The 26,421-nt window shown below is 43.6% G+C and overlaps 1 protein-coding gene and 1 long non-coding RNA gene across 2 annotated transcripts in view; one reads left to right on the top strand and one right to left on the bottom strand.

The window, feature by feature from the left end:
• LOC120884317 (uncharacterized) overlaps positions 1-26,421 on the bottom strand; it is a 67,770-nt gene that overhangs the window by 27,715 nt on the left and 13,634 nt on the right. The window lies entirely within an intron of this gene.
• On the top strand, positions 1,752-24,700 carry Trim42 (tripartite motif containing 42). The gene is made up of 5 exons (XM_005328024.3): positions 1,752-2,104; positions 5,643-6,340; positions 11,226-12,046; positions 14,867-15,091; positions 24,489-24,700. Exons 1-5 carry the CDS (start codon positions 1,752-1,754, stop codon positions 24,573-24,575), a joined length of 2,184 nt encoding a protein of 727 aa, XP_005328081.1. The 3' UTR covers positions 24,576-24,700.

Raw genomic sequence — 26,421 nt, forward strand, 5'->3', positions numbered from 1 at the left:
ACAGCCAAAAATAGGAAACGATGCAGATGTCCATCATCTGGTAATGGATAAACAATATTATTCAGCCATCAAAAAAAGTGAAACACTCATACATGCTACAACATGAACGAACACAAGAAACAGACACAAAAACCACATTATTATCTTATTCCATTTATATGAAATGTCCAGAATGGGAAAATACATAAAGATAGAAAGTGGACTGTTTGCTAAAGGCTGGAGGTGATGAAAAAAAAAATTTAATTAGATAATGGTGATAGTTATACAATTCAATGAATACACTGAAAACTACTGAATCATTCACTTAACGATGGTGGATTTAATGGTAAGCAAATTATATTTCAATAAAAAAGTTATTAAAAAAAATAAGAGGGGGGCCTTCTAGAAATCAGTGTTGAAAATTCGCCATACCTAGGAATGACATTCAAACTCTGTGCCTCCAGAATGGAGAGCAATAGTGATAAAACTGAGTTTGGGCAGACACATGGGGAAGATGTCTTTCTCCTGTTGCTGGTATTGGCATACACTGGCTCTCCATTTGACAAGCAATTTAGCAATAGCTTTCAGAAGAGGTAAAGCCCTGGCCCTGTGATCCAGGATTTTCACCTGTAAAAATCTAAACTCAATTGGGGGCTAGCACAATCAGCCCTCAGCGGAAGTTCTTTCCTGTTACAAAGGTGATAATCATAGGGAGAGAGAAATGAATTCACATGCAATGAACTAGTGCAGCCACATCTGGCTCTCTCTTCTGCTTCTATTTGGAAAGATAATAAGACAATGTTCATACTTATAGTGTGATATGACCTGGAAGTTTCTGCTCCCTTAAAGAGGAAAGTAAAATTCTCCCCTAATATATAAGCTCTTATTCCACGGCTCCTAAGTAGCTACTACCAACCCAGTTAATGATTCCATGTACATTTCTAGCCTTTTGAGAAAAGGGATATATTGGGATGGTGTGGGGGGCAGCCTGTGCCTTAGGCAAACCCCCAAAAAGCTGGAAAAAAGAAAAAAACAAGAAATATCCTGAGTGTCTTATGAATGTCACCTCATGAAAACGAGCAGTGGCTGTGTGGCAACTGACAGGATCAATGACTTCTGGAAGAGGTGCCCAAGGGAATCTGTATCTATTGGTTTTTTCAGTCTTTCCCCAAACAGTGATGTCTCTTTAAGTATGACTTGCTATTAATTGCAAACACTGTGTTCTGCTTTTCAAATAGACTTCTATTAAAGGAGAAAATGCCCAAGAAGAGGAAAATCATGTCAATCTGCTTTTCCAAATCATGATACCCTGGCCTCACCACTAAAGAAGACATACCTGAAGCAGGAAAAGCACCGAGCAAGGAGAAACAGCTTCTAAAATCTGCCCCGTAACCTGAAAGGTGACAAGTGACAGCTAAGCCTCCGGGATGCTTATTGCATCACCATGCTCTGGAGCTGGTCCAGGGGAAGCACAGAAGTGTCTGTCAACCCACCTACCACCCTCCCCCAGTGTCCCTGCTCCCTGCCCTGCATGGTGAGATATGGTGGGGAGCAGGGATTGTGACATAAGCAAATGCCCCCAGCTGTTAGATGTGGATGCCAGCCCATGAGCTTCCTGTAGGGACACCACCTGTGAAGGTCCCATCAATAGCCAGCTTCTCGCAACCCCCAAATTGACTACCTCACGAGAGGACCGGGACCTTGCATCGTAGAACGGACAGGAGGATTCTGGTAGAGGAGGTGTCAGGGTCCCTGGGGACCCGGTGGCCACCATGGCGGAAATCGTAGACACCGCTATGTGCGTTTGCTCCCCGTGTTGCACATGGCAGAGGTGTTGTCCCCGGCTGTGCTCCTGCCTGTGCTGCAAGTTCATCTTCACCTCGGAGCGGAACTGCACCTGCTTCCCCTGCCCCTACAAGGACGAGCGGAATTGCCAGTTCTGCCACTGCACCTGCGCTGAGAACCCCAACTGCCACTGGTGCTGCTGCTCCTGGGCCAATGACCCCAACTGTAAGTGCTGCTGCACGGCCACCGGCAACATCAAGTGCTACTACTATGAGAGCCGCTGCTGCCGCAACGCCACCGTCACTTTCCACAAAGGTCGCCTCAAGAGCATTCGCACCTCGTAAGTGCTGGCACCCATGTGGGTTCCCACTGGCTCAGGAAAACAGGGGACCTCACACCAGTGGAGGGGTGCCCAGGACAGACCAGTGTTTCCCTGAGTCCATTTCTAAGTCTGGAAAGAGAGGAGCAAGAATTCTGTAGTAAATCAGTGTATCCTAAACAGCCACTAACCAAGTGACACTGAGATCCAAATCCAAGCTCTGTTAACCATGCAAATGGGTGCTGGCCCTCTGAGCCCCACTCCCTCTACTGTACAGAATCCTCATAGCTAAGGCTGAGTGTGTGAGCAACCGCCAGCCACTGCCTGTGTGACCCCCCTAACCTTTCCCTGTGCCTCTGAACCCTGAGGAAAGGGAATCTCAGAGAGGTGGAGTTGCCTAGGATCACACAATTAGTAGGATGCAGAGTCAGGATTTGAACCCAGAGCCTACTATCTGCACTTTAAAGTGCCATACAGCAAAATGGAGACAGTGACACCTGTCATGTCGTGGTGGTAGGAGGACTAATGTATGTGCTTTGTCGTCTCTTATGTGACAGTCAAATATGAACTGCTGTTCCTCTTCCTTGTAAGCACTTTTGATATTTGCAACATATTTGGAAAAGTAAGAACTTCTATGGGCCACTTTTGACCCCAGGAACCTAGATAAGAATCTCAGATGCTTCTATATGGTTTTCTTCAAGGAGGCAAGTTCATAGTTCAGTGACACGATTAGGAGGGACAGAACACTGGGAGGCAGATTCTAAGGCTTTCAAGGCTGGAAAAGCAATATTCTGTGTGCAAAGCTTTTGTGAATCTGGGGGAAGAATATGATTCGTTATATATTTCAGCACTTAGTAGATGCTCAATAAATGTTACTCTTCACCAGGGCCTTCTCATGATATTTGCATGAATAGAGAATCTAGAGATTCTGCATGCAATCCAGGAATTCTAAGGTGTGGACAGTAATGTGCATGCTCCTGTCTTCTCTCTCAATTGCCCAGCCTTGGAGAGTCCCTGAGCCCATTTCAAATGGAGAGGGATGAAATTGGTGCTTTGGGAAGATGCCTTAGGCATCAGTAGCTCCCAAATTTTGCTGTAAATTGATTGAAATCACCTGGGGATCTTTAAAAACTATCCATGCCTGGTCCCCACCCTAAATATTCTGATTGTATTAATCTGGGATGTGACTGGGGCATCCAAAGCAACATAGCCTGCTTGGCAAATGCTCTTCAGGTAATTTCAAGGTGCCCAATGGCCTGGAGGGGGCGAGGGGGACGCTGGGAGACTTGCCAGCCAGGTGAGACAGAGAGAACCAGGTGCAAAGAGAACTGGCCTGGGTTGGGGAGAGGCAGGGGATCTATGCAGAGAGCAGAGGCAGGAGGGTTCAGCAAGAAGTCAGGATGCTGGGCTTGGGGATTTATTTTGACATGGAAGCATGGTCCCTGAATGCCCATTCCACACCTGAATCTTTGGGAGGGTGGGCAAGAGGCTATCAGGTGCCAGGGGCCTGGGGCGCTTGTGTTCCATCTCCCAAGGCTCCTCTCCCAGCTTCTGACGCCTGCTCAGCTGGCCATCCCACCTTATTCTGATTTCCTCTCCCCCTGGCCTCTCTTTCTCCCTTCCTTTTCCATCTCTGCTGCAGCTCTCTGGGCCACTGACACCTGTCCCCTAGCCTGGACACACTCTTTCCTCTCACAACCCTTCCCTTCTTCCCTCCCTCCCTCTTTCTGACTTCTTACGCAGTTCCCCTGTGCGTCCTACCCCGCTTCTCAGAGTCCTATGTTTTTATTAAGTGAAAAAGGCTATCTGCTCCCCCATGTATGACTGGCCTGTCCCTAGGGGCCCACACAGGAGGCTTCGGGGCAGAGAGGAAAAAGAACTGAGGTCAGTGGGCCCCTAGGCTGGACCCAGCTTCCCAGTGCTCAGGGATGAAGCTCCAGGTGCCCGAGCCTGCAGAAGTGAGCGGCTCTCAGTCTCTCCAGGCTGCTTGGCAAATGCTCTGATTGCCTGGGCTCCCAGACCCAGGCCCCTGGCCAGGGAAGACAGAGACACAGAGAAGGTGAGAAGGTAAGAGCAAAGGAAGCCCAGCTAGCTAGGGTCCAGACCAAACATTCTGTGAACAGAGAAAAGACACAGACAGTCAGAAAGGGTGTCGCTGTCCCCACCTCCGTTCCCATAGCCAAATCACTTATTTTCATTAACTGCTTTTGCTCTGACTGTAACTTAAGCCTGTGCACTTGAATTTACAAGGACGTTATCCCTCCTTTTGTAGTTCTTATAATTAAATATATGAACTTGAGATGTTAGACAAAGAACCTTTACATGCACAACAGTAGACGTGCATGCTTTCCTAGACCTGACTCTAGTTCCTTCTCTACTGTGTACATTAGGGGGTGGTTGCAGAGGGGAGTCACTGTAGAAGCTTACTATCCGCCAGCACTTAAGCACCTCATATAGATTCCCTCTTTTAGACTTCCTGACAACCTCATGAAGGAAGTAACATTGTGGGCTTCAATTATAAAGAAGGAAACAGAGGATGAGATTTTCAGAAACCCTTGTCAAATGTGCAGCTCTGAAGTGGTGCCCCATCTGAAGTGCCCCAGGAGCCCAGGCCCTGATCCTCCAGAGTCAGACCATAGGGGTTCTAGGCCTGGCCCAGGTATTGACCTCCTGGTGTCATGAGAAGGACACTTAGTCACCCTCCCCTGTGTCCCATCCTACATACAATAATAGTGACAATGTCAGTGCCCCCCAGACAGAGCATAAGTGTACACCTGTAACTGGCAAGATCGGATTCACTGACTCATTGCAACAGGTGAGAACACATCTCCTGGGCCAGTGTACGTTATCTTGGTAAGAAAGCATCAGTAAGTTATAATAGGATTTGGACTCTTCTTAGGATATGGAGGTAATTTTTCTATTGGTTATCTTAATAAATCTTATCTAGAAGGTGGGAAGAACAGAGTGAGCCTAGAGCTGTAATTGAGGGGAAAAAAAAAAGCAGCACTCGTTCCCATTAATTCTGATAAGAGGATGCTGGGTCATTTTTGTGGTTTGGACACTGTTCTTGTCTGAGTTCCAGCCTGAGGAAGTGGTCTTGCTTCTGCCCTAATCTCTCACAGTCACACATGGGCCCTGTCTGATGCTGGTGTTCTGGGATAGTACCAATGTCCAGCAGAATGCCAAGGCCTATCTGTCAGTGCCAGGCCAGTGTCCTGCTTTTTCCTTGCTCAAAAAATAACCGCAAGTAATTGGAGTGCTACAGTCCTACGAGGATTGCTCTAGGTCCTTACAGGTGTTAAATTCAAATTTAATCCTCTCAAGAAACTCAGTGGCCTGGGTACCAACTTCATGAAGTAACAGACAGGGAGAGGTTACTTTCTTACCTGAGGTCACCCAGACAAAAGGGGTGGAGGCAGGCTTGGAAACCAGGCTTCCTGCAGGAGCCCATGTCCTCCCTACCCCCCTCAGCTGCTGCCCAGCAACAGAACTGGCAGAGGTTGAGAAATGGAGCCAGCTCTTGAGCCTGTCTCCTGAAGCCCTGTGTGTCTCCTTTCAGGTCCAAGACTGCCCTGCGGGTGGGGAGCAGCGACCCACAGTTGGATGAGGTGAGGTCATTACCAGCTAGCAGTCACCTGGTGGATCACCTCACCTGCCCCATGTGCAACCGGCTGCGCCTGCACTCGTTCATGCTGCCCTGCAACCACAGCCTGTGCGAGAAGTGCCTGCGGCACCTGCAGAAACACGCCGAGGTCACGGAGAACTTCTTCATCCTCATCTGCCCGGTGTGCAACCGCTCGCACTGCATGCCCTACAGCCACAAGATGCAGCTGCCTGAGAACTACCTGCGCGGGCGCCTCACCAAGCGCTACATGCAGGAGCATGGCTACCTCCGGTGGCGCTTTGACCGCTCCTCGGGACCCATCAACTGCCAGGTATGCCGCAGCCGCCGCATCGCCTACAAGCGCTGCACCACCTGCCGCCTCAACTTATGCAACGACTGTCTCAAGGCCTTCCACGCGGACGTGGCCATGCAGGACCACGTCTTCGTGGACACCAGCCCTGAGGACCAGGATGAGAAGATCTGCATCCACCACCCGTCCAGCCGCATCAATGAGTACTGCCGCAACGACAATGAGCTGCTCTGCACCTTCTGCAAGATCGCTTTCCACAATGGCCACGACACCATCAGCCTCATAGACGCCTGCTCCGAGAGGGCCGCCGCCCTCTTCAGTGCCATCGCCAAGTTCAAAGCAGGTGTTGCTTCACTTCTCACCCCCTCCTAATTCAGGGCCTGATGGGAAGGTGGCTTGGGGCCATCCGTTAGAGAGAGCCTGGTCTCCACCTCGTGGAGGGATCCAGACCTGGGAAACCCAAGCTCCCTGCAAGTCCGGGTGTCGACACCTGACAGCTTCCACCAGCCACAGCCTCACTGCGGCTCGGTTTCCTCATCTATAAAATGGGATTAGCCTAGTAATTCCCTCACTGGGTTGCTGTGAGGATTAAATATGCTTTTTTATAAGCATACCCAAAAAAAATCTACCTGGCATAGGGCATAACAATTCTATAATCTTGGTTATGATCTTTATGTCCTTTTGGCCTGCCTCATTTTCCCAAGAAAAATGAAGAATATGATCATATAGTGTCCTGAAGCTCTGTAACCCTTTTCAAGGTGTTTTGTCAGTGAACTTGGATTTCTATCCCCCCCTCCCCTTAGTCTGCAAAAGGGAAATAAATAAGCTAATGCTGAGAATCAGTTCAATTTTAAAATTCTCCTCCTCCCATGAACTTTTCCCCAGAGTTGCAGACAGCAAAGTAAATGAACTGATAACTAAGACATAATTATGGGGAAACTCAAAAATAGCCAAGAACATTCTAGTCAATGCCTTGTCTTTTCTGAGTATGGCTGTTCATAGTTGTTTATATTGGCTAATAGAATTTAGTTGTGGTCTCTCTAAGGAAAACTGACCTTGGCTTCTATCATGGAAACAAGTACAATAATAGTTCATAAAGTCCTGTAAAGTGCCCCATAATTTCTGGCTATATCTCCATCTGGTTAGGTATGAGGAATCTGGGCATCCTCTTTTCCTCCAGGAACAGAAGGCAGATGTGCGTAAGCCTTGGGAACATGTCATGTCCCATCTCAATCATCCAACAATACAGGGCATCAAAATCCTCTCCATTGATAAGACAACTGTGCTTCAAGGAAATAATCGACACGAGGCAGCTAATAAGAGGCAGACCCCATAGATCTGACTCCATTATCCACATTAATGCCACAGCACTCATTTGACAACCCACTCTGTGTTGAACAGTGGCCATGATCTAAAATCTAACCTAACTTCTGTAGTCTGTTTCCTTAAGGAGTGGCCTACTGGCAGTGACCAGGGGCACCAGATCATGCCAGCCCCTTCCCTTTGCCATGTACTTTGCTGCCCACTGCAACAACATGCCCAAACACAAGGGAGGGGGTGGCTTTGCCCTGAGCACACAGAAAGGTCCCACTAGGTATTAAGGGGAGTTGGAGACAGATTTTGTTCCTGTTCTTGTCGCCCAGGATCTCTCAGCAGCCTGGATAGTTCAGGAGTGACATGATTTTCTCAAATGACACACACTGGGAACATAACTGACACTGTCTTCAGCTTGGGAACCTCCAACAGGAGAGTCTTATGTTAAAGAAAGCCTGCAGGAGGCCCATTGCTCAGAAAAATGGTTGGCTCCTAAAAGGTTTTCTTGAGGTGGGACTCATTGCCTGCCCAAACCAGGACTTGACCAGATTCTTTGGGGTCTCAATATGGGGAAGGAACTTCTGCCTACAGTCTCTGTGGCTCCCATGCAGCTGTAGGTAACCTGGGTCCTTAACACAGGATAGTCAACACTAAGATAGTTTTCTTGGAATCTAGAACACCTGAAAGTCAGACAGCCAAGTTCAATTCAAGGTTGAGGGACAATACCAGCACAAATTCAAGGAAGCCCAGAAACTGAGAAGGTGGCAGGGCTGATAGGTAAATTAGATATCAGATATAGATAAATAATTTAATCTGTTCATCAATGCTGAAGGAACAAAAGCAACATTTTGGAATCAGAGTTTGAACTTGTTCTTGACCACTGGGCTCACATATAGGGAGTACCATAAATCTGCATTTTTGAACACATCTCCAGGTTATTCAAAAGCAGGTGACTTGAGCACATTTGTTTAAAAAAAAAAATTCTGGGCCCTACAGAGAAGATCCAGTTCAAGAGTTTCACTAACAACTTATGCCCTTGTCCGTCCCAATAGGCTGAGCAACAGGGATAATTTTAAAGCTCCCCATTGTGTTGTAATATGCATTTGAGATTGAGAACCACTGCACTGAGGAAGCTCAAAAATTTAGTTCCTTGCTACTCAAAGTGTGGGGACCAGCAACACAGGCATCACCCAGGCTTGTTAGTAATGCAAGATCCCAGCTTGAACCCAGGCCTATTGCATTAAAATCTGTATTTAAAGCAAGAGCCCCAGGAGATTCCCTGGAATAGATTCCAAATCTAGCTGGAAACTGCCTCACCAGGATTTCTGGGCCCCAACTTAGGCCAATTGATTCAGAATATCAGCAAGTAAGGTGAGAGTACAGTGTTTTTAAAGCCCCCAGGGTGATTCTGGTGCTCAGAGAAAGCTGATAACAGGTGCAATTAAGAACATAGCCAGGTGTGGTGGTGTAATCCCAGTAGCTCAGGAGGCTGAGGCAGGAGGATTGGGAGTTCAAAGCCAGCCTCAGCAACTTAGCAAAGCCCTAAGAAACTTAGCAAGACCCTGTCTCTAAATAAAATGTTTTTAAAAATGGCTGGGCATGTGGCTCAGTTGTTGAGCGCTGATGGGTTCAATCTCTGATTACCACCCCACCACACACACACACACAAAAACATAGTCTTTGGGACCAAAAAAGTAGAATTCAGGACAGGATCCAGTTTCTCCTATTTACTTGCCACATGACTCTGGGCAGTCACTTAACCCCTCTGAACCTTAGTTTCCTCATCTATAAATGGGAATAATAGCTTACTGTATAGGAAGATCCATGTAATATATGATAATATATGGATCTGGTCCATAATATGTATAATATATGTTAATACATGGATCTGGTCCATAATAAATGTTTAATAAATAGTAGTTAGTTTTCAGTGTTGCCTGAAAAAGACCTTGATTTGCCTTTTCTCTAATTCCAGCTCTTGCTAAGCCATCATATTTGTAAGGTTTGGGTCTATATGGGGTCTATTGATAGAAGAATTTGTTCTATATGGGGTCTATATGAAGGATGAATTTGTTCTTCTTCAAGTGTGACAACAAACCCTGTCTTTCTGTTCTTCTCTCCTGGTGCTGCCTCTTCTTGCTCATTTAAGACATTTTTATACTCCCTCCAGACTTTGCTCTAATCAACTTAACTAATTCCCAATAAAGCCAGAAATTTCCTACCAAAGTATCATTAGCAAAGGATTGCTATTGACTAGTGAAAGAAAATAATGCATAACATAGAATTTCAGATACCACAAGTCACAGTAGGCTTGCATTTGGGGAGTTCAAGGAGCACTTTGAAGCCCCTGATGAAATTAGATGAAATTAGACCCCAGGATTTTCCCTTCAGCCTAATCTGCATGGCCTCATGTAAGGGAGAAGGTGGGAAGAGCTGGGGGCTTTGGGGAATAGGCCAGAAAGTGACATTGCTGACATTTGCCCCAGAGATATTACAAAGGTATTACAAGCACTTTTGACCACCTCTCCCTTACTGCTCATGGTGGCAACTGTGGTCCCTGTTCTCATGCTCCAGTGGAACCCTATGTTTTCTGTTACTCCAATGCACACCATTGTTACAATGGCCACTATTCACAGAAGCCCAGCTTCCTGTGGACCAAGGATGATGTTAAGAGCCAAGCAAAATAAATCCAGTAATCCTCACTATTAAATAAAATTTGATGAGGATTATATACCCATTCCGTGTAGCAGTGGCCTTCTATGTGGAGAATCTTACCTATCATAGAGACCCCTATGCCTACAACCCTCTAAAATCAACAAATATTTTCATCTCAAAGGTTGGAGATGGGCCTCATGCTCACTCTCCCATGCATCCTCCTATCGCAGTACCGTCAGGTGTATGAAGAGAGGTGCCCTCTCCTATTCACACCTGTATCTCTTGTGCCTAAAAAGACAGTATGTAGCAGGGCTCCTAATGTCTGTTGACTGAATAACTAGGTGAACTTAAGATCCAAATGCCACATAAGAAGGTCCAGGGTGAATTTGTTCTCCTTCAAGTGTGACAATAGACCCTGTCTTGAAAACGAATGGGGAAAAGGCAAGAAAGGGAACATAGCTGAATCTCGAGAGAGAAAAAGGGTGTGTAAGAGAGCTAGCTGTCTCCATGGAGGAAAACTGTGGCTAATTTCCTGCTGTTGTTTGGTTTTGGATTCCTGGTGAATGAGACTAGGCAGCATTTACAAATAGTCATCAGATAACAAATCCCACCAGTATGTATAATTATAATGCACCTAAATAGATGAAAAAATAATAATACCAAGCAGTTATCAGAACTTTCATCTCCTGCCACTGCAAAAGCTTAGATTTCCTGCAGGGAAAGAGAAGGCCCAGTAACTTTGTGCCTTCACCTCATCTCCAGTCCAACCTGCAACCAAGTGGAATCTGGTAGAAACTAACATGGGGGGTGGCCTTGAGCTTGTAATCTCAGCTTCAAGGTCACAGGGATCACCTTGACCAGAGAAGGTGCCCGGAGAGGGTGGTTGTGCTTGAGGGAAGAACTAGAGGAGGAGGCCAGGAGGAGGGAGCTTTCCTTCTTGAATTTTCAAGAAGAGAAGCTCCTGTTTCAGCCCAGCCACAAGTGACTCCCTTCTCGCTCCCTCAGTCCTTGAAGCCCAGGGTGTTTGCCGCAGCCTGCTGTGGCTGAGCCATCTGGGGAGAGGAGCTTTTTTATTTTATTTTATTTTATTTTTGTAGTTGTAGATGGACAGAATGCCTTTATTTTATTTCTTTTTATGTGGTGCTGAGGATAGAGCCCAGGGCCTCATACATACTAGGCAAGCGCTCTGCCGCTGAGCTCCAGCCCCAGTCCATGGGCAGAGGAACATTTTAACAGAAACTAACTTGGTTGTTTTGCAGTCCGATATGAAATTGATAATGACCTCATGGAGTTCAACATTTTAAAAAACAGTTTTAAATCTGACAAGGAGGCAAAGCGGAAAGAGATCAGAAATGGGTTTCTCAAGCTGCGCAGCATTCTTCACGAAAAGGAGAAGAACATCATGGAGCAGATAGAGAATCTAGAAGTGTCCAGGCAGAAGGAGATTGAGAAATATGTGTACGTCACGACCATGAAAGTGAACGAAATGGATGGCCTCATAGCCTACTCCAAGGAGGCCCTCAAGGAGACAGGCCAGGTAGCCTTTCTGCAGTCGGCCAAGATCCTGGTGGACCAGATCGAGGATGGCATCCAGAGCACCTTCAGGCCTGACCCCCATCTACGGCTGCACTCCTTGCACTGCATGCCCTTGGACTTTGCTGAGCTCTCCAGCGCCATGCACCAGCTCTTCCCCACAGGACCCAAGAAGGTATGCTCCTCAGGCGATTCTCTGCCCTCCCCCTACCCCATGCACTCTGAAATGATGATTGCCAGGAAGGTCACATTTAGTACCCACAGCTTTGGCAACCAGCAGATATACCAGCGAAGCTCCTCCTTACTGTCCTTCAACACTGCTTCAGAGAAGGCCAAGGGGGGTCCTGAGGTCTGTGGGAGAGCCCAGTCTGCTGCTCCCGCCAAAACCACAGATGGCCTCTACACTTACTGGAGTGCCACGGCCGACAACCAGGCCCCTCAGAACAGCAGCAGCTTCCACAACTGGTACTCGTTCAATGACGCCTCTGTGAAGACCCCAGGCCCCATCATTATCTACCAGACCCTGGTGTATCCAAGAGCTGCCAAGGTAAGAAATGGGGAGGGATAGGGCACAGGAGGGAAGTGGGTAGTTGGGAAAGGGTGTCCATACCATTCTGACCTCTAGGATCTGGTCAACCCTCTCTGCTTCTTTGGGCTGTGTGGTCAGCCCATTCAAAAATAGGAAGTTCCTGAAATCTTCCAAGGTTGGCTTAAACCAAACCGTGTATTTAGCTCATAGTCACAAATGCATTGGAAAGCCCCACTCCCCTGTAAAGATGGCCCCTGTATTGAAAGAGATCCCAAGTTGGGACCAAAGGAGTTTGAAGAGACTGCTTGAAGAGTGAAACATTTCCCAAAGGAAAGGTGCAGAAACAAGTCAGAAACCCAGGTTCCATTACCTGTCTACCCTGGATTCTTCCAAATTGCTACCTTCCCCCAAGAAAATAGCCAGACTCATCATGATTTGGAACAACTGGAGCATCATCCCCAACAGAATTAAAACTCATATCTCCTGAGATACTTTTTGTTTAGTGAGGGGAAAGGTGGAGAGTGGGGTCTTTCATGGTTCTCCACAACTTTCATGATCTGACCTCAAGAGACATGACTCCCCTTTGACCTTCCTGACCTGACATGGACAAATATTCAATCCAGCTGAACCTAAAGTGAATTGCTTATGAAATACTTTATTAAAATTCAAAGAGGCAAAAAAGAAAACATGTAGCCTGATTTCCCATTAGAGTGTGTCTTGCCTCTTTTTCAGGGTCCCTGCAGGGCTACCTCCCTCACCAGCCTATGGCCTGCTTCCATGTGGCAGAGCCCATCTTTTGTCCCCATAATCTAGGAATACCCCTAAGTACGATTAGTATCCTCAAAGTCTAAACTAGTGTTTCTCAAACATTAATTTGCTCCTGGAGATCTTGCTAAAATGCAGATTCTCTTTCAGTGGGGCCTGAAACTGTGCTTCTCAAAAACTTGTAAGTGTTGCCAATGCTGCTATCTACAGACTGCACTTAGGAAGGTCTAAAAATAAGAAAACAAAGGTCAGAAACAAGGCAAACTTATCTCCCATTCTCCTGAAGTGTCATCCTCTATGATTGGTGTCTATTATAACTGACACTTAGAATGACCATTCAGTGTGAGGTAGAACATGTCCTCCCAGATGCTATAAGAAAGCATCCCTGATTTTCCTATAAGAGGTGCACATAACTTAGCAGCTAAATTGCATATCCAAATGGTACTAAATCAGCAAGGCCTACACTGTGGGTGACATCAGCTCATGGATGGCAGTAAGTCTCATCTCCAAGTCCACTCAGACTTCTTTGGGAGTTAGCAGGATCACGCTGTAACGAAAAGGGGCTGGGGGACTGCTCTCTATGTGGGCTTGGGATAGTAACCCCATGCCACCTATCAGTCCTCCCAGAATGAACATAGGAGAGGGCCTACCCAGAACAAGCAGTCAAGTCACTGACAATCAAGAGGGGACACTACTGCCAGACAGTGATATTTGATGTAAAAATTTCACTGATCCCTATTAGAATTGTGGGATGGAGCTCACGTGTGAATCATGGTGCTCCACCCTGTAAAAGATAAACTCTGTATTGACGACTCTCTCAAATGTTTAAGATTCTGGCATAGAAAATACTCTTGTAAATTGTTAATATGTTTTGTAAAAACCCTAGAGATTTTTAAACTCAACTTTATTTCCTGAAATTCCTTTCTAAGAAATGATTAAAAATTCAAATGAAGATTCATGTCCAAATGTGTTCATTGCAGTATTTATTATTAGAGTATAAAATTAGAAACAACCTAAATGTTCAGCTGTAGAAGGAGTCAATTATTTATGGAGCAGTTTTTAAAGACGGTGCTTTGCTGAATATTTAATGATCAAGAAAATATATAAAATACAATAAGTGAGAGAAAGAAGGAATCAATACAACATAATCTAAATTAAAAGTATTTGCATATTTGTGTGTATTCCAATATTAGAAAAATATAACAGTGAACTAACTGGATTGCAGGATTATGAGCATTACTTATTTTTTTCCCTTCTACTTTTTCTGTATTTTCCAGTTACAATAAGTATGTTTGTTTTGATAGTCAGAAAAAATTATGTTAATTTTTATTAAGTTTTATAACTTCATTTGTAAAATTTGTATACCTGTAAAATGGTAAATTTTCTCTCATAACATTAAAATTTTAAGCATTAGATATCTGCTTTGAAAATACATTTATTATAAGATACTGTAATCCCAGATACCATCTGCTAATTGAGACTTGTTAATATATATCTCTTCCCAGGAGTTGATATTTTGTGTTTTGAATATGATCATGGATTCACCATTATTGGATAAGTCATTTCACCACTCTGGATAGTTCCTTGGGTATAATATAGGGATTGGGATAGTTAAGCTCTTTATCTTAAAGGATTCTGTGGTTCCACTGAAATTTGCTAAATGTATCCATTCTGGGTCTACAAAATGGGATAATACAGTCCATCTTCCTGGAGTTGTGAGGATTACGTGAATCAAGGATGGTAATGCCTGACACGGAATTTGATGCATAGCAGGTGTTCAGTAAATAGTAGCTGCTTTTGTTAGTGGTGCCTAAAGGATAATTGTCAACTCCATGTTGACTGACAATAAAACCCCAGAGTAGCATTTTTCTGTTTCTGAAGGCCATCACAAGCACCAAGCCAGGCTCATCCAAGCCTGTGGCACAGGGTCTAATACAAAGCCCTCAGCAGCTACAGGGGCTGGGGTTAGTTGCCCCACAGATTGTTAACAGTATAAATCTTTATGGGAAAGAAGGCTGAGTGGTGTGGACCAGTACAGCTAGCACCACATGGACATGTTCATTTCTCCCATAGGTTTACTGGACGTGCCCAACAGAAGACGTGGACTCTTTTGAGATGGAATTCTATGAACTCGTCACTACCCCTCCTAACAATGTGCGGACAGAACTCTGTGGACAAATTCGGGACATAATGCAGCAGAATATAGAACTACACAATCTAACGCCCAACACGGAATATCTGTTCAAAGTGAGAGCCATCAATGACAATGGTCCTGGACAGTGGAGTGACATCTGTAAGGTACCGTGCACACTGTTTCTCGGATAGATTGTCTTGATGGCCTCTGGATGTGGCTCTGTTAGAATGGTTATGAGATCACAGAACCCAGAAGAACTCTCCCTCTAAGCTCAAGAAATCTGTAACTCACAGCAGTAAATGGGGCTACTGGCCTCACCCAGACTTTGCAAATGGGGCTGAGAATTTTAAGTTCTGCTTTATTCATAAACCATTTGTTCCAGGTCTGGCATCAGGAAGCAGAAATTCAAAGGAAAATAAGGCATAACTCCAGCCTCCAAGGTGCTCAGGATATATCTAGTAAATGAATAATTGTTGTGTGAGAAAAATAATAATTGAAGTATAAGAAAAATTAAAATGGAGTGCTGTCCCTAAGCAAAGATAGAATGCTAAATTGAACAAATATAAATACAGGACACCCAGGTAAATTTGAATTTCTCACAAAACCATAGATAAATTTTTTAGTATAAGTTTGTCCCATATAAATTTTAAGACCATTCATACTAAAAATAATCATTTTTTGTTTATCTGAAAGCTAAGAGTAGCCATTAAGCCCGTCAAGTAGGTCCCGCCCTCAAAAAAAGTGCCAGATTGCTACTATCTGCTTTATGATGCAAAGCTGATTCTTCTTTATATCCCCAGGGGACACACACTTATAATTTTATTGATATTAAAAGGAGAAAGACAAGGCAAAAAATATCAAGACTGCCTAGAGCTATCTTGCTGGAGAGCCATGATGGTATTCTTTGGAATCGGACTTTAGCTTGTGTCTTAATCAGAAATTCTTTAGAAGGAAAAAGGGCAAGTCCATTCATTTCAGCTTTTACAAACAGGAAACTGATGCCGTAGAAAAGGAAGTCTCATGAGACCCCTGCCAGTATATACCTCTGAACTGATTCCCAAGGGGACTGGAAAGTCATCAATTCCCTTCCTGAATTCTCTTTCCCTCTGCCTCTCCTTGCCTCCTACTTATCTCTGCTTCTCTCTGAATCTGTACCATTTTTGCCTAGCCCTTAATTTCTGCTTCCCTAAATTTTTCTTGAATGTGATTTGGGACAATCTTGGTCCAACCTCTGTGTGATCTCAACTCCAGGGCCAGAGAGCATCTCCCGGGCCCCACTCTGTCTCCTTGGTCAGATGTTTGAGGAAATGCATCTGATTGGTTGCTGCCTCTAGGCATGGGGGAAACAGGAAGTATGGCAAGGCAGGCTTTGCTCTTGGTAGCAACTGGCATCATGCATGGCTTCCGGAGCCCAGCACCCACATACACATCACCCCAACTCCAAGATCAGACACTTGCATGGGAGGGAGATGAGAGAGCCCGCCTGGTCCTTCCACCCCTGCAGCTGGCCATAGCCCTGCCCAGTAATTGGCTCCCCCTTATCCTTGGTACCCTTCTCTTCAGAGCATGGAATGCCCCATAGCTGATGCCACATTTTGCGATGTGTCCTCTTCACTATGGATTTTTTTCCTTTAATATCTCTGCCTTCTCAGAGTTTTTAAGAATCCCTCCATATCTTGCCCATAAAGAGCATTTGGTGCTGTCATGACATTTTTTAAAAATGCATCTTCTGTCATTTCTAGGTGCTAGGAATAGAGGGGCAGTGGGACAGGAGCATGTCCTCCATACGCCATCTCACCCTTCTGGGTCTTTCTTAGGCGGTTACTTTGTGGCTCCTCTGAAACTACCGAACTCCTTGAGAACAAAATTCACAGCTAATCCATCTTTCTATTTCCCACGATGCTTACCACAGCAGTTTGCATCTAGCAGTTCTTAATGGTTATTGAGTGAATACATGAGTGAAAATGTGGCCAAACAAATGAATATATGAATGAATGTCTACATTAAAAGTGAAGAAGTAAATTGATAAATAAAATTAATAATTACAAAGTACCATAAGATGCCCGAAAGCTAAATGTTTTATATAATCAGTCGAGGAATAACATTCCCCTGAAATTGTGTTTATGCAATTTAATTTACCCTCCCCCATAAGAGAAGGAAATGCATTTCAGTCCCTTTGCTTTTTAACACAATATCTAAATGAGTGGAGTCCTAATTAATGAGGTTTTCTGGAAGCTTCATTTTTATCTGACTCGAGGAGCTGCAATATAGATTTTCCCTTTGGCAGTCATCTTCCTCCCTTCTTGGTGGTGATATTAGCATTCCGGGGGAAACACTGGTTTCCTTAACATTTGTCATGATTTGCATAAGTAAAGGCTTCAGAAGCAAATGAAAATAAGATGGTGTGTTTGAATGACATTTACAAAGCTTCATAAAAGTAATGACTTTAGCTCTTTCCTATAAAATCGAAAATTTTTCCTTTGGCATCAGGACGATGCAGGTATTCCTGAAAGGTTTCATTTAAATGCTGCAAAGAGGAAGCAGACTCATTTCTGATCCAAAATGCAATATTTCCATCCATATGCACTTTTGTAAAAGAAGCAAAATAACACCTTTTATATTTGATTTGCATAGTCTAAGACTTTTTGATTTTTTTAAGAGGTTTTCTTTGGAGTATAGGGCATGCAATGGGAAGATTAACCTTAAGACTTTCGTTAAAGGTCCCAATTAAAGGTCAACTCTGCATAAGACTCTGTAGACTCATTATCCCCAATCATCCAAACCACTTAGCATGGAGGGATTTACTGCTCCATTCTACAGATGAGGAAAATGAGACTCAGGAAAGGAAAACATCCAGCCTCCTAAAAGATCAAGGATGGACTGACTTGGAACCTGAGTCTGTATCCAAAGCCAGAGCCTTTGTCCACCTATGCCATAAACAGATACAACAAGGTTTGGGGCAGGGTGGGCTCACCCCTGGGGACATACTCCAGAAGAATGTTGTCAAAGTCAACAGCAGGGAAGGCCAAAGTTTTATTTATATGAGAGCTAGAAGATACATGGGAAAGAGCATTAGGCTGGGGCTCATGTATCTGGGTGCAAGTCCCAAGTACAGTAGGTCGTACATTCCATGGAGACAGGCACCATGCTGGTCTCACTCAATCTTCTTTGCCCATGTCGCCAGTGGACAGCTTCTAACATCAAAGAGCCTCACTGTCAACTTTGAAGGGTAGAGAAACACCTTCTCAGAGAAGTCATGCATTCTTTGGCCTCAGTTTCACTCCAGATCTTCCTCCAGTCCTGTGCACACCTGCTGACCACCATTCACACTTTTGTGAACACACTGTCTCACTTGACTGGCTCCTGCTCATGTCAAGCCTCAGCTAACTTCCATGAAGTCTTCCCATGACAAAATCAAACTGTGCATCAGTGTATTGGTTTTCTATTGCTGCCATATACAAATGATATATGACCTTACAGTTGTGAAGATAGAAGTCCAAAACGGTCTCCCCGGGTAAAATGAAAGCATCAGCAATGCTACATTCCTCCTGGAGAGTCTAAGGAGGAATCCATTTCCTCCCCTTTACCAGTCTCTAGGGGCCACCTGCACCCCTTGGCTCATGGTCTCTTTCTGCATCTCCAAAGCCAGCAGCATGAGAAGGACTCAGAGTCCTTCTCATGTTGCATCCCTATGGCTCTCCGCCACCTCCACCTAACACCTGAAGAAGCCTTGCAATGACCTGATCCACCTGATGGCCCAAGAGGATCTCCCCACCTGGAGACCCACTGCCTAGCAACCTTAATTCCCCTTTGCTACCTAATATAGTGTATTCAAAGGTTCTAGGATTAGGACAGGGACATCTGTGAGATTACTCTCCTACCACAATCTGTAAACTGAGTTCCTAGATGACACCAAATTTGGAGGTAAAACTTCAAGGCCAACAAAAGTCTCAAATTGGTGCTTTCCAGGTCTTTCCCTATAGCTCTTCAGGAAATGCAGCCACCCCTGTTCCCACCCAGCATCTCAAAGCCCTTCTCAGTCTGTCAACTGGGCATGTCGGGTGCTCAGGAGGTAGTCCTTGGGTCTCTGCATGCTGCTGCTCCTGTTGGAGCCACGGCCTCAGAACAGGGGTTCCTGGCCATTGGGCCTCCCCCTCCAGCTCTTCCTCTTTCCCTGCTGCAGACTGTCTCCCCAGGTTGAGCCACTCACTGTCAAGGGTTGAGGCTGGAGGACAATCTGAGTGACTACCACCATTCTACACTCTAAAAACTACCCCACAGCCACCCACATGGTCACTGTGGGTCTGAAATGATACCTACATCCTTTGCACTCCCTATCTCCTTAGAATTTATTGTTTTCTAAAGAGCCTCTGACACATGTCAGTCAAACTTTACTGGTCCCTCCCTACCTGCCCTGCAGAGACATTTGAACCCTGCAGCGCATATAAGCATATAACTTAAGCTCAGTCAAGCTGGACCTGAGTTTTATTTCATCTCATACACAAAGGGTTTAATTAATAATAGACGTCAGTTCATGATCAATTAACACTGGTCTATGCAAGGTGCTTTTCTTATTTACATATTCCTTTTTGTGACATCTGTCGTTTTATGTGTGTCTTTTTGTTTTTATGTGTTCTTGCATGAGGCATATTGTGTTTTAATGTGTTACTGATTTCCAGAAATAGCAGGTAGAGTGTCGAATATCTTGCTTTGTTTCTTTCCCTCTTTTTTCTCTTAATACTGTGTTTTTATGATCCATCCCTGTCCTCATGGCCATCTTGTCCCTTATTTTTTTATTCTAATTTTTTGTTTGTTCTAATTAGTTATACATGACAGTAGAATGCATTTTGACACACTGTACAAAAATGGGGTACAAATTCTCCTTCCTCTGACTGAACAAGGTATAGTCACCCAGGGAGTATAATCATACATGTATATAGGGTAATAATGTCTGTCTCATTCTATAGTCTTTCCCATCCCCACATCCCTTCCCCTCCCCTCTGCACAATCTAAAGCTCCTTCATTCTTCCTTACCCACCCACCCTCATTATGGATTAGCATCCACTTCTTTGAGGGGTTTGGCTTATTTCACTTAGCATGATATTCTCTAGAGCCATCAATTGACCTGCAAATGCTATAATTTCATTATTCCTTAAGGCTGAGTAATATTCTATGGGTATATATACCACAATTTCTTTATCCATTCATCCGTTGAAGGGCATCTAGGTTGGTTCCATAGTTAAGCTATTTGTGAATTGAGCTGCTATAAATATTGATGTGTCCCTTATTTTTGATGTGTGTCATCTACTCATCCAGGATGGACGCCCAGGTGACCACCAGTAATGCTACAGTGAGCAGCCTTACCTGGGACACCTTGAGGGTGGCATTGGACAGAAAAACATCCCTGAGTTATCATATGAATTTCCTAGGGCTCCCATAACAACAGGCTTCAGACTGGGTTGCTGAAACAGAAATTTACACACAGTGTCAACAGGGCTGCTTCCTCCTGAGGGTAGGACTTCAACATAAGAATTTTGGAGGGACCATTTAGCCCATGTCAGAATATTCAATGAGTGAAACTGCCACATCATAGACAGTGGGGTATTTAATTTGCCCACATTCATGAATACTTCCATGAGGAACAGATGAGGCCCCATGACTTAAGCCCCACCCACATTCAGTGAGATCTAGCTTTCTACTCTTTTGCTAACCCAATTGTTATAAAGTGGTATCTCCTTAATGTTTTAAATTTCATCTCATAGGTAAGTTTTCAGGATTCCCTCTTCAGTGAATAGTCTGTGAATATCCCTTGCCAGTTTTTCTACTGTATTTTCCTTTCCCAAGTGATTTGCAGGATGTCCCTTACATATGCTAGACAATGGCTTTAGACATTGCTAATACACTATCCCCTTTTGGCATTTGTCTATTTCCTTTGGTCATAGTGTACTTCATCAAACAGCAGAAATCTTCAACTTTCATATAATCAAAGTCAATTATTTTTTTTCCTTATGGTTTGACCTTTTGAAGTTTTGTTTTAAAAGTCTTTCCCTTAGATCCAAAAGGTAATCTTCTATATATTCTTTTATTAAATTTGCTGTTTCACATTTCAAATTTAGTTCTTTAATCCATACAGACTTCAACTTTGAATGCAATGCTAAGTAGAAAGTTCTTGTTTTTCCATCTGGTGAGCCAGTTTCCCCAAAACCACCTAAAAAGCAATCTTTTCTCTGAGTCTAAAACCAAGGTGCCACTTTAACCTTACATTAAGTCCCCTTAAGTCTCTATTATGTCCTGTTCATCTATGGACTGTTCTTATGTCAATGTCTGTTATGGTTTGGATGTGAGGTGTCCCCCAAAAGCTCACATGTGAGACAATGCAAGAAGGTTTGGAGGAGAAGTGATAGGGTTATAGCCTTGACCTAATTAGTGAATTAATCCCTGAAGGGGTTAACTGAGTGGTAAGTGGGGGCAGGTGGGGTGTGGCTGGATGAAGTGGTTCATTGGGGACGTGGCTATGGGGTATATATTTTGTATCTGGGGAGTGGAGACTCTCTGCTTTCTGATCACCCTGCAAGCTGCTTCCCTGTGCCACACTCTTCCACCATGATGTTCAGCCTCACCTGGAGCCCAGACCAATGGAGTTGGCATTCTATGAACTAAGACCTCTGAAACTATGAGCCCCCAAATAAACTTTACCTCCTCTATAGCTGTTCTGGCTGGATCCTTTTAGTCACAGCAGAAAAAAAAAAAAAAAAAAAAAAAAAAAAAAAAAAAAAGCTGACTAAAAAAAAAGCCACACTGTTTTATTGTTTTTTAACTTCAGCTTTGTACCTTATCTTGATGAACTTGAACTACTCAGTTAAGTATCTCCATTACCCTTCTTTCTTTTTTATGATCTATTTAGATAATCATAGAGCTCTATTCTTTTACAGAAGTTTTGGAGTAAGTAAATTTAATCCATTAAAAAAACACTCCAGATAGAATTTGACTAGGAAGACACTGAGTCGGTAATTAAGAGAAAATTAATATTGATATTTTTGAAGAATATCTGGACATTTATTCAAACTATCTTATATGGGCTTTGCTAGGGTTGTTTTTTTTTCCCTGTAGCAGTACTATGTATTCCTGGGTAAACCATACAGTTTAGAAAGCTAACATGCAACATAAAAACTATAGTTCACTATTGTATTGTATACTGGAAATTTGCTAAAAGTTTAGGTGCTCTGATCACACACACAAAAGGAATCATTATATGAGGTGACACATATTTTAATCTGCTTGATTTTTATAATTATATTTCACTATCTATATTCATATCAAAACATCATGCTGCATACCTTAAATGTATCCAATAAAAATAAATAAAACTGTTTACAAACTTTGTTCATATTATAAATGTTGTTTTCTATTTCATTATTTTTCTAATGGATTTCTGGTTTGGAATTAAGACTGTTGCTGTCTGTTGACTAATCTTGATTTGAGAAATCTTTAAAAATTTTATATTAACATTCTGAGAATCTAACCTGTTGATTCTTTTTTCCCCAAACATTTGATCATATCATCTATAAATTATGGTGTTTTTTATCTCTTGCCTTACAAAATTTAAACCTGTATTTCTTTTTCTTTCCTAATAGCTTTGGTGAGTGCCTTGAGTCATACATAAAATGGAAGCAGAGATAGCAGGTCTCTTTGTCATATTCCTCATCTTTAAGTTACTTCAATGAATTATTGTTTTTGATTTTGTGGTATGTAAACCTTAATAAGTTAAGGAAATTTTCTTCTAAGTTTCTGAGAACATGTGCATAGTGAAACATTCATTTTTTGTGTGTTACATGAGACAGTTTTTCTCCTTTAGGCCTTTTTTCATAGCATAAATTAAAATGACTGATTTATTTTTTATTTTATTTTTATTGTTGTGGTTGACTGAGATTAAACCTAGGCCCTTGTAGAGGCTAAGCATACATTCCACCATTGAGCTATAATCTAACCTTCAATGAAGGATTTTTCTGATGCTAAATTCTACTTGCATTCATGGAATAGACCCTACATGATCACCATGTGTCATTTTTAATATACTACTTCAATAACTACTTCAGTTAGCTCCCTTTTAATTTAGATTATTACATCTGTAATAATAAATGAACTGGGTTTATAATTTTTTGCTTGTATTATTTATCTGATTCTAGAATCAGTATTTCAGTGACTTAATAAAAGAAGCTGTGAAGCTTTTGCTCTTCTCCTATTTTTTAAAGCAGCTCTATCTTACAAGTTTGGTAGGATTCATTTGGAAAGCAATATGAGCCCAATGCATTTGGGACAAGGGAGGGGACGTCAAGTATAATCTCAATGACTTATTCCAATTTCTGTCTTTCTGCTTCTATCTTCTGTTTATCTGGTCCCCTTGTTCACAGACACACCTCAGCTCTCCCTGTCCTATTCTCATGCCACACACAATCTGTCTTTGTCTATCTTGACTATTGTATGAGGCAAAAGTTCAAATCCTCCTTTTCCATAAGAGTCAGATCCTAGCTGCTCGTACCATGTGACCCTTTCCTTATTGCCCTGATGGTTCTGTGTGCATATCTTACCTTACTTTTTTTTTTCAAAGTTATTTTATGCATTATTTCCATTTTTACCCAGCCATAGATAATGTCATGTATATAACATGACCTTTACCTCCCTTTGTTTTCTCTAAAACCAAAAATAAATTTTATAAAAGTAGAGAGCATAATGCTAGTAGGTATCTAATTTATTTTTGCCCTTTTCCTTTGTAAACAAATATAGAAAGGTAAAAGCTTTGTACATGAAGACTCTGTGCTTAGTATAAATGTTCCTCTTCACCATGTACATCCCACCCTACCCCACCTGTCCCACAAGCCCTCATTCCAGGCAGAGCGCTTTACCCAGTGAAATCTTTCCTCCCAGGGTCTTAACCTGACTCCCTAAATGTGTATTCAGTGAGTGAGGATCAGGAAGGAATGAGACTGCTGCCAGACTGGAGAGGCAGAGAAACCACCACCTTTTAAAGGCAAGGCATGGAGTCACATCTAAGCAGTCAGGGAGATTTCTAGGAGAGTCCTGCTTAGCACTCACACCCAGTGCAACCTTTTCTAAGAAATATCTCTTTACCATCACCAGTGTTGGGACTATGGAGTTGAAAAACAGTCATTTCTCCCATCCCCCAGTCACGGTGCTTTCACTCTGGTAAGAAAATCAAACATATCAGCAAGTTCCAGGGGCCAGTAGAAGATGCCGGGGCTACTCTAGGGTGAGCCCACCTAGGGTATAGCCCCAACACCCACCTTCAAGGCACTTATGTGAGCTGCCTTGAAGGAAGCAGGACCTGGTCTGTGGAATCTCGGCCCCAGCACACTGTGAAAGCTATCTGGTCCTCTGAGCCTGGGTTTCTTAGTCTCTGAACTGGGGCTGACAGCACGTGCTCTTGAGGAGGACCTGAGGGTTTCAGAGCTGTGTGTGCAGTGTCTGGCATGGTAAGGCTGGGCTCATTGGAGCTGCTGTTCCTCCACAGCTGGTGCCAAGGCTGTCTGCTTCTCCCTGCAGGTGGTGACACCCGACGGGCGTGGGAAGACGCGAGCTAAGTGGGGCCTGCTGAAGAACATCCAGTCTGCCCTTCAGAAGCGCTTCTGAGTCCTGCAGAAACCCTCCGAGATGTGCCACAGAAGAGACATATATATATCACACATGGAGATGTATTTTTCTCACCATTTTCTTTGAGGAGGTGGCGGATGAATGTCCCCAGTGCCTCTGAGCTTTCCAACAGAAGTCTTCTAAGAGCTAATAAAAGGACATGCCTGACCTCATAGCTGGCTGTTTGTTCATTATGATGAAACTAAGATTTCAAAACAGGCAGCAAGTCATCTGGTCTCCCTCGGCTCAGGGGCAACCCTGAGCCCCAGATGGGAGGTGCTGTGTGTGCAACAAGAGCTAAGCCCCTGGGTAACAAAAAGAACATCATCTATGGTGGTATTATGATTTTGGTTAGGTGTCCCCTTCAAAAGCTCATGTGTGAGACAATGCAAGAAAGTTTAGAGGAGGAACAATTGGGTTCTAAGAGGTTTAACCTAATCTGTGTATAAATCTCCTGACAAGGATTAAGTTGGTGGTAACTGAAGGCTGGCAGGATGTGGCTGAAGGAGGTGAGTCACTGGGGCTGTGGGTTTATACTTTGTCCTTGATGAGAAGAGCTTTTTCTCTGCTTCTTCACATTCCCAGTTGCTTTCCTCCACCACACTCTTCTGCCATGACATCCTGCCTCCCCTGCAGTCAACAGCAATGGAGTCAGCCATCTATGGACTGAGAACTCTGAACCCAGAAGCTCCCAGATAAACTTCTCCTCCTCTAATTGTGCTTGGCAGGTCTTTGGGGCAGAGCAGCAGGAAAAGCTGACTAGAACAGGTGGGGACGCCTGGGTGGGCATTCTTAAGCTGGCTCGACCAGCTATGGGGAAGTCACCGATTGAAGGGGAACTTATCACCTCACCTTGCAATCTATTTCAATATTAAGCAGCCAGCATAGTGAGAATTCTCTTCTTAATTATTAAGCTTTAACGTGTCTTTCCATGACTGTCACCCCAGGGTCTGAGGCCTGGCTCTGGACTAGAGAAGGAGAGTTATCCCTCTTTTCTCACTCCTTCTGTGCCCCACAGCAAAGGAGAAGCAGCACAATGGCTGGCTTTATTACAGTATTGCAAGAATGGACACCCCAGAGAGCTTTGTTATGATCCTATTACTGTAAATGATGGCTTGAATCCACCATCAAATTTGGTATTACCATATAATCATTTCTGTAAAAAGCTTCAGAATCATCATTAGCATGGAAAGCAAATTAAATGACATGCCAGTGGGGATTTTACCACTGATAAGCTAAAATGAAATTAAACTTAAAAAAAATGTTTAACTGTATGAATATTGCATTATAATGATCACACCTCCTCATGGCACCAACAACGACTGGGCCATCATTTCATAAGCCACAGAACCCTGATCTTGCTTCTCTTGAGAACAGTAAACTTGCCTTCAGAGACCACAAGAGCTGAATTCTCTGCCAAGACCCTTACCCAGGACTGAGCCACTCTACCAAAAACAAGATGGGTCTCCAGACAGCACAAAGATTCCTGGCATGTGGTTTGGACTAGGATTCCAATGGAAACACATACACACCCACACCCAGAATCTTCCTCAAAGTACAATCACATATGTGGATATAAGTACATATGTGGGTATGCTAAACATAACCAGGAGATTCTAAGTCCATGTTTATACCATGTTGTATACATATCCCACCATGCTGGGCCATAATCTCTCTACCTAGCTACATATTTCAATTTCCCCAGCAGCTTTTCTTTAGAGAAGATCTATGGTCGTAGTAACACATGATTAGTAGCGAGTCTACTTGGGAACATCTCACAGTGCAATAGAACAGTTGCTAGTTCAATTAATAGTGGGGGTTTGCACCTCTCTCTCTCTTTTTTTAA

The sequence above is a fragment of the Ictidomys tridecemlineatus genome, chromosome 3 (assembly GCF_052094955.1).
Source record: "Ictidomys tridecemlineatus isolate mIctTri1 chromosome 3, mIctTri1.hap1, whole genome shotgun sequence".
Classification (NCBI taxonomy): domain Eukaryota; kingdom Metazoa; phylum Chordata; class Mammalia; order Rodentia; family Sciuridae; genus Ictidomys; species Ictidomys tridecemlineatus.